Source organism: Urocitellus parryii, chromosome 3 (genome assembly GCF_045843805.1).
Source record: "Urocitellus parryii isolate mUroPar1 chromosome 3, mUroPar1.hap1, whole genome shotgun sequence".
Taxonomy (NCBI): Eukaryota; Metazoa; Chordata; class Mammalia; order Rodentia; family Sciuridae; genus Urocitellus; species Urocitellus parryii.
The window spans coordinates 56,649,882-56,662,956 of NC_135533.1; the positions used below are offsets into that span (position 1 = coordinate 56,649,882).

General features: G+C 36.3%; 2 protein-coding genes across 11 annotated transcripts in view; one reads left to right on the forward strand and one right to left on the reverse strand.

Annotated features, from left to right (window-relative positions):
• Srpk2 (SRSF protein kinase 2) overlaps positions 1–4,493 on the forward strand; it is a 239,399-nt gene extending 234,906 nt beyond the window's left edge. For all 6 annotated transcript variants that reach the window (XM_026395749.2, XM_026395740.2, XM_026395743.2 and 3 more), the window contains one exon: positions 168–4,493. In XM_026395749.2, coding sequence (XP_026251534.2) covers positions 168–352 — 185 coding nt within the window. In that variant the 3' untranslated portion in view covers positions 353–4,493. The remainder of the gene's footprint in view (positions 1–167) is intronic.
• Positions 4,494–4,580: 87 nt separating this feature from the next.
• The window catches only part of Kmt2e (lysine methyltransferase 2E (inactive)), a 90,751-nt gene continuing 82,256 nt past the window's right edge, over positions 4,581–13,075 (reverse strand). For 3 of the 5 annotated variants that reach the window (XM_077795968.1, XM_026395735.2, XM_026395734.2), the window contains 10 exons: positions 12,092–12,346; positions 11,767–11,911; positions 10,972–11,222; positions 10,571–10,627; positions 9,867–10,430; positions 8,576–8,859; positions 7,745–7,833; positions 7,509–7,634; positions 7,247–7,344; positions 4,581–6,376 (listed from right to left, as the gene is read on the reverse strand). In XM_077795968.1, the coding sequence (XP_077652094.1) occupies positions 4,868–6,376; positions 7,247–7,344; positions 7,509–7,634; positions 7,745–7,833; positions 8,576–8,859; positions 9,867–10,430; positions 10,571–10,627; positions 10,972–11,222; positions 11,767–11,911; positions 12,092–12,346 (3,378 nt within the window). In that variant the 3' untranslated portion in view covers positions 4,581–4,867. The remainder of the gene's footprint in view (positions 6,377–7,246; positions 7,345–7,508; positions 7,635–7,744; positions 7,834–8,575; positions 8,860–9,866; positions 10,431–10,570; positions 10,628–10,971; positions 11,223–11,766; positions 11,912–12,091; positions 12,347–13,075) is intronic. The other 2 variants (XM_026395736.2, XM_026395738.2) reach the window with 2 other exon arrangements.

Sequence of the window (13,075 nt, forward strand, 5' to 3'; positions counted from 1 at the left end):
TAATTGCTTAGGGTGGGAAACCTAGCGTTCCTTGTTGTTGCCATAAAGTGTGGAGCAGGTAGGTTGTCTGCTTCAATGAAAAGAACCCAGATGAACCAACTATGGGAAATGCAAATTTGGAGCTTTCTTGATATTGGTGTGGTTTTTTTCCTTCTTCCTCCCTGCAGGAGAACTGCGGCACATCACCAAGCTGAAGCCCTGGAGCCTCTTTGATGTACTTGTAGAAAAGTATGGCTGGCCCCATGAAGATGCTGCACAGTTTACAGATTTCCTGATCCCGATGTTAGAAATGGTTCCTGAAAAACGAGCCTCAGCTGGCGAATGCCTTCGACATCCTTGGTTGAATTCTTAGCAAATTCTACAAATATAGCATTCTGAGCTAGCAAATGTTTTCCAGTACATTGGACCCAAACGGTGACTCTCATTCTTTAACAGGATTACAAGTGAGCTGGCTTCATCCTCAGACCTTTATTTTGCTTTGAGGTACTGTTGTTTGACATTTTGCTTTTTGTGCACTGTGATCCTAGGGAAGGGTAGTCTTTGTCTTCAGCTAAGTAGTTTACTGACCATTTTCTTCTGGAAACAATAACATGTCTCTAAGCATTGTTTCTCGTGTTGTGTGACATTCAAATGTCATTTTTTTGAACGAAAAATACTTTCCCCTTTGTGTTTTGGCAGGTTTTGTAACTATTTATGAAGAAATATTTTAGCTGAGTACTATATAATTTACAATCTTAAGAAATTATCAAGTTGGAACCAAGAAATAGCAAGGAAATGTACAATTTTATCTTCTGGCAAAGGGACATCATTCCTGTATTATAGTGTATGTAAATGCACCCTTGTAAATGTTACTTTCCATTAAGTATGGGATGGGGACTCAATTTTTCAGAAAAGCTACCAAGTCCTTAGTGCTTTGTAGCCCAAGTTGCATGTAGCAGACTCACTGCTTCAAGGAGTTGTGCAAATTTTTCATTCCATAACAGTCCATTTACATTAGATTTTTAAATAAAATGGCTCTGGGTAACAAGATGTCATTCCCTATATGGCACTTTAAAAGAAGAAAAGACATGCTTTTCATTCTAAAATATACCTTATAATTGGGCAGTTCCATTTGTATTTTTGCATATTTTTTAAAGTACTTTAAAAGAAAAAAAGCGATTTCTGTTTGAAAATGTGATAGCCTGGTACCACGTTGTGTTGCCTTCTCCAAACACTGTAAGTTAAATACATGAAATTGGACAAGAGAAACATGTTCAGTGTGGAATGAAAAAATATATATATTTTTTGGAAAAGCATGATCGTGTTTGTCTAAACACAAGGTATGGTATATACAGTTTGCAGTGCGGTGGGAAGAATACTTTTCACAGCTCAAAGGTAACAATGATCACGTTCATTCCATAGGCAGCTTTATGTGTGGCTACAACAGCTTATTATACTAGCTTTTTCTTTGTCTTTCCATGAATGAGAAAATGATTTTCCCTTTGCAGGTTGCACACAGTTTTTGTTTATGCATTTCCTTAAAATTAATTGTAGAATCCAGGACACAAAATCCATTAGTAGGCAATACAATTTTAGAATGTTAATATATAGAGGTATATTTAGCCTCTTTTAGATGTCAGTGAAATGAATGTCTTTTATTTTAAATTTTACATTCATTAAGGTGCCTCTTTTTTCTTGACTTTGTCCATTAACATTTATTCATATGCCTTTGCAATAACTAGATTGTGAAAAGCTAACAAGTGTTGTAACAATAATCCATTGTTTGAGGTGCTTGCAGTTGTCTTAAAAATTAAAGTGTTTGGTTTTTTTCCAGACATTGCCTTGGTCATTGCCCTATATTTGAAGTGACAGGATCAACAAACATTTGCTTTCAGTGTCTTCCAAACTAAAAAGAATACCAACATTCTTGCTGCAGCATATATAGTTGTAGAACATGCATTAAAGCTTATTATAAGGAAATCATTTATTTTTGAGGGCAGAAAGTATTTAGGAAAGATGATAACAGTATAGATTCATTACCTTCAACTTGTCATCTTTTTTATCCATGTTTCATCAAAAACATACTAACTGCATTTTAAACTTCTCAAATTTTCCTTAACAGCATTCACTCTGAGGGAATGAGAGAGACAATCCTCTTAGGAACTGGCATTATATCTTATGTTGCTGTGAGGTAGAATGAACCATTCATTGACGAGATCTTCATGCTAAGTTTTTCTAGTGAGGCTATAGGTTTCCGTGTAGATTCTATGACCAGTGATGCTATTATGCACGAATTGCACTGGAAACATTTTTACAGGAGCCAGAGTACATATGTGTCCTCTGGGTAAGAATTTTCTGGAAGGTTAGAGTATACTTGAATGAAATTTGTCTAATGCAGTTTTAGTTCATGTTAGGAAGGAAACTAATTTTAAGGTGGTATCCTTATGATAAAATAGCCTAAATACTAACTTGTTTTCTATGTAGAAACAGTTGTTCTAGAAGGAATTACATTTGTATTAGGAACTATATGGTTTTAACAGATTCTTGGTGGCTTGTTGATAAAGAATGCATACAAGGCAAAGGAGAACCACTAGTTGTGCTAAATATTGTAGCCTGCTTAGTGAACTTCATTGAATATCCTATCTTTTTTCCTGTGGTCCATGTGAAGTCTTCATGGAAAGTTGCAAGCAGTGGATCACATAGGGGATTATAGCCAGTTCAGAACCTGGCTGTCTGCACATTGGCCAACAGTACTGCTCAAGGGCCAAGAACAAATGGATATTAAGAACTTCAAAGGGGCATATACTTTTAGGTGAAAACTGATGTACTACTTGCTTCTTCCTGTACTTGGACCATACATAACTTATTAATGGGATAAAGTATGGGAACTTTCCATGGGCATAGAGAAACTGTTTATTTCTGTATATTATTTCCTAAAATTTCATATTTTTTTCTCTTTTTTAAAATGAAAGTTTGGTAGAGGACAATGTTTAAAGAATGTATGTGTCCATCAAAGAGTCAAAGAATTTATTTACTGTTTCACGGTTTTACACAGAAGCTTATGTATATATTAGTTTTGTAGTAGGCCAAAGTAGGAATAAAAATGCTTTAGGTGGGGGCCTTCTAAAGAGATGAATATTGATATTTCACATGCCAGTTAACTTTGCTGTGTTTGAAACTATCGAGAGGGACAGATGATGTAAACTCATTTCTTCTCAAATGTTTTTTTAGTCATTAACATAAGCAGCGTTTTGTTTGAAGATCAATGATGGCAAAGTTGACCTTTGTTCTTAAAGCTCATTAGGATTGAACTCTAGATAAGCTGTATTGATGCACCATCGTCAGCTAATTTTCAAAAGGAAATGGAAATTAAAATCTTAAAACATGACTTAAATTACTACCAAATCTCATTCATTTTTTTAAGTCTATTTACTTTTTTTCTCCTAATGCACAAAATATGTATAGTATATAGTGCCCAAATTATGTCAAAGTATTTGGATGATGAAAAATATGTTGATAAAAACAGTGTCATTGCTATTGTATACACTTAATTAGTGTATACCTAAGAGGTAGAAGGCAAAGGCTGGGAATTTTTATTTTCAAAATTGAACTAGCATTTTATATTTAGGCAACAAAAAATTCACTTGAGAGGCCATTTATTTTTCTTAAATAATGCCATTTCCCTTTAGTTTTGTATACCCAAGCCAAATTTAAAGACACCCGTTTCACTTATCAATATTTCAGTCGTGTTCTAAAATGTGCAAATTAGATATTGCTGTTTTTTAGGCATACTAATTTTTTTTAAAATAACTTGTAAATTGCAGTCTGTAACTCTTTATCGTGTGTAAATCGGTAGTGGTCTGGATTCATTGTGGTGTCACATACTTAAGTAGACTTACACAGCATGACTATTTAATTTCCTGTGATTCTTGCTCCTGCATAAATGGCAAGTAGAAACCATGATGGGAACAACCTCTTACTCCCTCTAGCTCTCCTCCTGAGGTAGTAGTCACTACAGAAAATTTAAGTTTCTTTACAAATTGTATTTGAAAACTGTAACTCTCATAAAATCAGTCAAGCAGACCCCCATCTTAGAAGTTGTACAGGACAATCTGGTAAAACTGACATAATTGTGATTTATTAACATGAATTAAAATGCCCAACCAGTGCTTCAATGTGACAGTATATTTAAAATAAAAAAGAAATGAAAGGTCATATACTGTACTACTTTCACAAAGATCACACAGTTTTGCAAAAGACTTGTCATATGTACAATGCTATATATCAAATGAAAAAAGCTGTAAGCAATTATATACGCAAAAGAAATGCAGTATTTACAGTTTGTCAGGAGACATTAGAAATCATCTATACATTAAATTACATTCTGCTTGCAAATAACTGATAAAACAAAATGAGCCATGTCCACACCAAACTATAAAAATCTGTATTGCATTTTATACCTAAGTTGCACTCATAGAACTGCTGACCAAAAAAAAAAAAAAAAAAAAAAAACACTTCATAGTGCCATTACTTAGCTGTGTACTTAATGCATATGTAGAAAATAATATAGAAAACATTCACTAAATGAATTCAACTGCAACAATAAAATTTAAAGATCATGTAGCATCAAATCTATTGCCAGAAAACAGCTGGAATGTTCACTTATAAAATAAAGATACCTAATACTGGCTTAGCACATTTTTTTTTTTTTAAGGAATTTTAAAAAGCAAAAATGGGAAAAATACAATGAAAGAGCACTGGTTTTTGTTTTTGTTTTTTTTTTTATACAAAGTTTCATGTACAAGCTTTAAAAAGTACCTTAATAGGTACATATGAAATATACAGTTTATCTTACAGAACATTTTAAAAAATGTTTTTGGAGTCCATTTTAATGCCACCCTGAACCATGGTAATTGTTCTGAAACGTTGGTGGCACCTGTGCTCTGTGAATTGGAATCTGTCCAGGCACTGGCGATGCCTGCTGAGGTCCTTGCACCCCATGTGGCAGGGCCACAGAGCCAGGATGAGGACAGAACCCTGAAGCAGTAGGTGTTGGAATACTGTTTGGTCCTTGGGGCTGGAGATGAGGACCTGCAACAGGTAATGGACAATGTGGCCCTGTTCCAGAAGGCTGGTGTTGGGGTCCCGGTCCCAAAGTGGTATGATGTGTAGCTTGTGAGGGATACGGTGGTACAGCTGGATGAGCACTTGAAGGAAAAAGTGGAGGTCCTTGATGAGGTGGGTGGTGTAAAGCTTGGCCTGATGTCGTATGATGCCCAGAAGCCAAAACACTGGACGGAGGAGGGGGAGGAGGAGGCGGGGGTGCTGAATTTACAACATGCTGGTGTTGTGCTTGTAGACCTTGGAGTCCTGTGGAAGGATGGGGTGGTGGATGGTGATGAGGGGCAGGACCAGGGGGTGGAGGGGGTGGTGGTAAATGGTGTCCAGCAGTTTGAGAATGCATATGTGACCCAGGAGTGACAGCATGAACTGCCCCTACTACATGTGCTACAGAGTGTTGCTGATGGGAATTCGGCTGTTGTACAAGGTGTGGTCCTGGAGCAGGTGGTGGAGGAGGAGGGGGTGGGACGACAGCAGCAGAAGTTTGATGGTGAATGGTGGGGTTCTGAGAGGACAAAAAATGCCCTGGAGTAACATGGTGTCCTGGAACTGATTGCTGGCTTGTGGTGCCAGGAAGTGCTTGATTTGGTCCTGATGTAAACACAGTTTGTTGGGCAAGACTACCTTTGAGCTGATTATAATTCTGAAAGTTTGCAGGGGGCTGCTGGTTTTGATAATAAGCCGAAGAAGGAGGCGGAGGGGGTGGGGGTGGTGGTGCCGTGCTGTTCACACTTTGTTGGTTAAACTGACTGTATGTTGCTGAAGATTGTCCTGAGGGTGTCTGTGTAAATAATGTTCCAGAAGTTGCCTGCTGAGTATTGGCTTGAAGGTTCTGTGCTGCTGGATAAAAATTTCTCTGAGGCTCTCGCTGAGGGGTTCCAACTTGAGGTGACTGTGAATGATGAGGCCTGTAGGGAGATCCTAACTGCTGTGCAGGAGGCTTTGGTGAGAGATAACCATGCTGTACAGGTGTGTGAGGCGTAGATGGCTTAGGAGGGTTTTCTATGTGGGGTGATGGAGGACAGTGCAACTTCGTTGGTGCAGAAGGCAGCTTTTGTGAAAGTTGCTCAGATGAACTGCGAACATGTGGCTGAGGAGGATGGTTCTTTGAAAGTGCTTGGGTGTTATTTGATAGCTGTTTTTGTTGGAGCTCTGTTTTTAGGTGAACATTGTTCTCAGCTTCTGATACAATAACTGTTGTCTCCCAATGGGGATCTGGTTTTGTGAGTATTTTCCCATGTGGTTGAGCAGGAATTACAGGTCCCGGTGAACCAGGCTATGAAGAGAAAACAAATAAACTTGATATATTTAAACTTAAGAAACATTTTATGAACCTTGAGTTTTATTCTTGTTGGTTTAATATGTTAAATTTTAAAAGGGGGAAGGAAATGTAGGGTTGAGAAGTCAACAATAGAAGCTTGAGATGTTGCAAGGCCAGTTTCTGTGAGTGGTTTCAACAAATTCCGGTGAGTGTATAGTGAATTTTACTGAAGACAAGTTGAGGAAATTAGTCTGTGTTTTTCTGTAAGGAGAAAGACCCATTTTGGAGTCTTACTTTAACCAACACTCTTCAGGATTAAGTTCCGTAACTGAATACTCTATCCAGGGCATAGATTGGTTTGGGTAAATAAACTTGCTTTCTTGGACCATTTTGATTTTTAATACCTTTTCATTTTCCTTCTAACTGTTCACACGTAAATAATCCAAAAGATCTTTTTGTTGTTAAGATACGAAAACCAATCTTAAGATTCCATATCGTCTGTTCCCAGTGATTTACCTGACACATCAGATTATCATTCCTCTACATGAATTTGTCACCTGACCTTTTGTTTTTAGCCTTTTGTTTTTAGAGAATTGACTAGGTATGTATTTCATGAAGTTATGAGTTTCCTAGATACCACTAGAATAGAGGTGAACTTTTTTTAAAAATGTAAGTTTTAAAAGTTTGCCTAGAAAACTTGAGTGTTTGATCCAAATTGTCTGTCAATCTCAGTGACAGACCAAATAAAATATTAAACACAACTGAGTACTTTCAGAAGGAAGAATCCAGAAATCATAAACTGATACTTAATGCAGTAGAAAAAAAATTGCCTGCATATTACCATCAACTTTTCTGAATGGCCATGTTCAAAGTCTTTATTATTACCTTGCTCATTTTTGAAGGGCTTTTACAAGTGTTTTGAGACGTATCTGGGGATGGACATTCATTTGTAGTTGTGGGTTCTGGATTTTCAGAGTCAGGGTCTGTAAAACAGAAGAAACTATGGTAAATGTAACATTACACGAAAAATACTGCCTTTTATTGACACCACAAAACGATGTACCTTCTATTACTCAAAGCATCTTTTTTTCTGATTCAAAAAGGTGTTTAAAACAATATAGCCATGATAGGTCATCTGCTTACTGACCTTCCATGAGTTCACTGAAAGAAGGGGCTAGGCCTTTAGCTTGCAACTGGGAAATGTGATTTGAATGAGATGAAGGTGAAGACTGAACATGACTCGGTGAACATGAGACACAAGGTGATTCTCCCCCTAGAGATGAAGCAGAGCAGTAACCAAAGAGAATATTAGAGCTTACAAAGAACAAGGGTGCAGGGTGACTAGCTGTCTCCACTTTTTGGTGAAAGAACAAGCTTACTTACCACTGTCTTTATCTTTTCGGTGATCACTAAGAAGTAAAGCTCTCTGGTAACTCCTTTCTCTCACTTGTTCCACTGAAGTGGAGGCAGTCCTTTAAAATAAAATTAGTTCATCCTTAATTCAAAGAAGCTACTGCCAGTTAGATTATTCTTTGTCCCTTGAAGGTCCACATGTCCTCTCAGTTCAAGGATTTTGCTCTATTGGGAAAATACTTCCATGTTAAAGCTTTGAAAATAGCTAATAGAACTTCTCTTATTTTGCTAATTGCTTCCCAAACTGAGACTTATTTGAGTAACTAATTCTTTTTGCCTCCACCAATTTGTTGATGAAAAGAAGAAGGGGGAAACTTTAATGTAGGAATATTCAGAAAGTCACTTTAGGTTACCAAAGGTACCAAAATATGCTTCAACCAAAAAACAAACAAACAAACAAACAAAAAAACGCCTTACACACTTTCAGGATTTGGAAAGGAACAAGAAGCAGAGTAACTGTGTCCTCTTGCCACTTTGCCAAGACCTCACCTTAAAAACAGCTATTGCTAACACTCCTACCAAAGAAAACTCTAAACCTGTTTTTCTTTCAAGGTAATGGTAGGGGTTTTAAAGAAATGGTTGACTGTGACAAAAATTCTTTCAAGAGGAAAATTTGAATGAAAAATGTGGATAAATAAAGGAATGATTACAATACACCTTTAACAACTCGGGCAAATAAACAAACAGCTAGTTTAAAACACTATCAGCAAAGATGTTTCAAGTCACCATCCACTTAGCCTTGGGAGAACCACAGCAGGAATCTTTTTCTTGCCAGAGTAGCATATTTCAAAACAGGCTTACCACTGAACTTCAGGTTCATTCTTCTCACTGGCAGCTTCTTTAGCAGGACAGTTATTGCTGGTTTCTTCAGAAGTAGCATTATAAACTGCAGCTGGTGTTGGTAAAGGCAGGCTAGCTGTGTTTTCTGCCTGTTCTCCGGTTTCATTACTTTGGACACACCCATCACTATTGTTGCTCAGGTTTCCACTTGCATGAGGTGATATACTAACCAGAGGAAAGTTTTCTGTCTTAGAGCCACTTTTCCTAGCTTCACGTTGTCTCTTACGGTATTCTAATAGAGAAACCTTAAGCAAAAAAGAAAAGGCAGATCTTTTATTCTTGTCTTTCATAACAGAATCAATTCATTCTTTTTTCTAAAGAAAATTATTTTATTTATATTAAGAAAATTACATAAAATAATTTGATTCTCAAGAAATAATTAACTATCAAATGCCCACTATATATTAGGCATTGTACTTAGATGATTCATATACATTATCTCATTTAATCCTCACAACAATCCTATGAAATAGGAATATTATCATCCCCATTTTACAGATGAGGAAATTGAGTAACTCACTCACTCAAGGTCACACAGCTGGTGAGTGTTGGAGCCGGGATTCGAACCTAGGTCTTACTTGAAAGCCCGTGCTCTTTCCACTATACTACATTGCTTCCCACAAAGTTGCCAACTGGACTCTGTTATAAAAATTAAAAGCACACATCACTAAAATTCTTTGACTTGTAAAGCAATAAGCCTATTAACAAATTAAATAAGTGCTGTATGTAGTTTCTCCCATTCCTCTGAAATAAGGCATTCTAAATCGTCACAAAATGTCTGCCAATGAAATAATGGTGGTAAATCATGGAACTTGCGTATCACAGTATAATATTATCAGTATCATACTTTACAAAATACTTATGTCCATGGTGTAAATAGTATTATGGGATGTTGAAAGGAACATGTATTCAATTACAAGGATGCTTGCTTAATATAAGGTTAAAAAGAATAAAATTATTCATCTCTTTTGAATGAGGGGGGTTACTTCTAAGTTACTGATATATGGGTTTGAGAGAAATCTCAATATATCTTAACAAGGACAATTCATAGCACTAGAATTTTTCACTTTTCTGTGAACATTTGAATATTTACAAAGTGTTTTAAAATGTACAGATAATCTGGGGAAAATGTACACATAAAAATTTTAACTCAAATAACTGAATTAGGAATGCCTTACATAATACATCAATTACCCTCAATATTAATACTAAGAAACACTATGAAAGGACTATAAATCGTTAAATTTGTAACCTTTTTCTTTTGTGGTGGATTCTGGGGTGTGCAACTCCCGTCGATCAAATTGTCATTAACGGTCCGTCCAAAACCAGAGACAAGCCCATCTTCGGAAGTACAAAACAGAGCTGTTTCCATAAACATGCCTCTAGTATCATCCTGCATCAGGCACTTTGACTCACTTATTCGGAAGCCTCCTCCAACCTCCAATTGGTGTGAGGGTGTCAAGTCCCTCAGGTTGGAGTTCACTGAGAAGTTAACTCCTGTTCTGTCAGGACTCTTTACCCAGGAAGAATATATTGTGCCCCGTCCAGAGTGAGTCGAATCCAGTTGGCTGTTAGGCTCAGTCCTGTCATGTGCAGGTGTTTCCACTGTTTTATGTAAAGCGCTTGACTCAACTGCATCCAGTCCCAGTTGAAGGTCTGACACAGGTTCCTTTTCTCCAGGGCACTGCCTGTTGACTTCAGTCCTACTTCTAGGGCTGGTATAACCAATGGTCTTTATTTCTTGCAGACCCAACTCAGTTAAACTAGAATTTCTAAAAGGCCCCAAAGTTAAGATGGTTGAAGATCTCTCATATCCCTGTTTACAGAATTAAAAAAAAAAAAGTCATATAATGATATTGAGACTGTTTACTTCAAAATCTACTAGTAATTTAGGCAAAACAATGATATTACCCAAACAATCAGCAACTTTTTTTTTTTTTTTTAATAACAGCTCACCTCTTGGCTGTAAGTGCGTCTCTTTATTTCTGGAGAACTTTCTGGGGAAGAAATATTCTATATAAAAGGAATAATGGGAATTGAAAATTAAAATACATGAACTAAATATATGATGTTTTTATAAATGAAAACTTTAAATTAGAAACATTTTGGTGTTAGACTTTATTTATTTCCATTCCTCAAGATATTTGCTTTCAGGTCAATTTGATACATTTAGTCTACTGTATATATTAAGAGGAAAGTTAAACATTGAATAAAAATGTTTAAATTCATATGAATATATGTTCCCAAATTTTATTTTATATTCTCAGCACACTAATTGTTAGAGGAAGTGTGGGGCAAGTTCTTAATGAAACTCAAAAACCAAGAGTTGAAAATTTTTTTTCATTGAAATTTCTCACCTCAAAGTGCATGGTATTTCCTGGTGTACCAGGAGTTACTGGAGTAACTGGTGAATATATAGGTTTATATCCATTTCTACAAGTTTCATCATCTGATTTTATCCGTGGAGGAGTGGCAAATGATGGGTCCATAGGAGTAATATCCGTATGAGTTGGTGTAGCATATGGTGAAGGAGTAGGTGTGGAGGTTTCTGAGTAAACAGAATTTAGCAACTGATAAAGTCTTCGTTTTTTTAGTGGTGTAGTTAAATCTGTTGGTGAGATAATAATCTGTTAGAATTACTATAAGTCTGTAATATATAATGTATTACATTCTGGGAAAGAAAATCTCATCAATAGTTAGTATGATGACTTTCACCACAAAACTAAACATTAAAAAAAAATATATGAAATATTCCCCACACCCAAATAAGTGAATTTCACTATTAGCAAGCATTGTCCTGCTGAATGCTTATAGGACTAGAAGTTTCAAAGAAATCATGTAAGTACTGATAGGTTTTTCTAAGAGTCCTTTTGAATCTGTTTGAAATCACCCAGCCCCAAAGCCAAAACAAAGCCATTAGAAATTCAACCGTAAACCCAAACATACACCATATTACATAGCAAGGTTTTTTTTATCTATCTTCCTCTAAAAGGCTAGGAGAACAGAAATGAGAAAGGAGAACAGAAATGAGAAAGTTTATCAGAATGTGTTTCTCTGCTAAAGTACACAAGAGTAAAGAGACTATGCCTGTTAGAAAGGTGTATATCCTGACACATTTCTCATGTTAAAACAATACTAAAAAGAAATTCTACCTGGAAGGGAACAGCTATCATTTAATAGTAGTGGACTTTTATTTTCACCATTGACTGTAGGACTTCTGGATCTTTCTTGAAAGGGTGAATTAAATCTGTGTAAAATTGCTGAATTTTCTTCTTCTAGAGCTTGTTTCAACCATCGCTGAATAAAATGGAGAGTAAAATGGAGAGATGGAGAAATAAATGAATAGGATTCGTACCTGTTCATATAGCCTATAAATGCAGAGCCAATTCCAAAATCATTTCACTACCAGGAATGGTAGCAAGGAATGACAGTAACATTTGGCTCATTCTAGATTTTTATATTGAAAGAAAAGTTTACCTTTTTGCATGAGCCAGAAATGTTTTCAGTAGGTTCTTTCCTTCTCCTTTTTTCTGAAAGGAATGGTGAAGTAAATCTAATATAATGCTTAGGTGTAGAGTATACATGGGGACTATAAGTGAGGCCTGGTAAAGAATTGAGCTGTGTAGCTAACACTTCTGGATCTGTAGTTATACGCAGAGGCCTTTCTGAAAGGCTGTCTGAAGGCTTTCCTGTCTTCTCATTCTTCTCACTTAACCATTCATTGACCAAGTGCTAGAGAAAAGGAAAATTGGGGTCACTATATATTTAATTGCACAGATTCTCCCACAGAATATTCTTAGGCAAAGTAGAAACTGATATATACATGCAATGACCAAAAATCAGTATATCATTGTACATTTCATTTTATTCTTGAAATGTTTTACACAAGTTTTTTTGTGTGGTGCTGGAGATTGAATGCAGGGCATCTATCTGTATGTTCTACCACTGAGCTACCTGTAACACTGTTTTTTAATACTGTAAAATTTAGGAGACATCAGTACCACCAACACTAAGTTCAGGTTTGTTGCTGCCTTTATTATATGCTTAAAATGTTAAGTAGCATTTTTCTACCCAAGACGCTCCTCACAGTATCCTAGAGATGAGGTCAGTTTTTGTACTCAAGAATAAAACTCTTAATAGTACTAAGAGATAAATTGCGGTTGCATCCAGGGGCACTTTAGTGCTGAGCTACATTTTCAGCCCTTTTTATTTTGAGACAGGGCCTAAGTTGCCAGGCTGGCTTCCAAACTTTGAATCCTCCTGCCTCAGTCTCCTGAGTAGCTGGGATTATATGTGTGTGTTACTACCCCTGGCTTACTTAGTCCTTTTCTTAATTCTTGGTAATTTCTTTTTTTGCTTTCTGGGTATTCGTGTTTATCTGGTTATCAAATAAAATCCTTTGAATTTCATATTACAAATGTAGATTATAGAAAAGGCATGTATGTGCATATATACATTTAC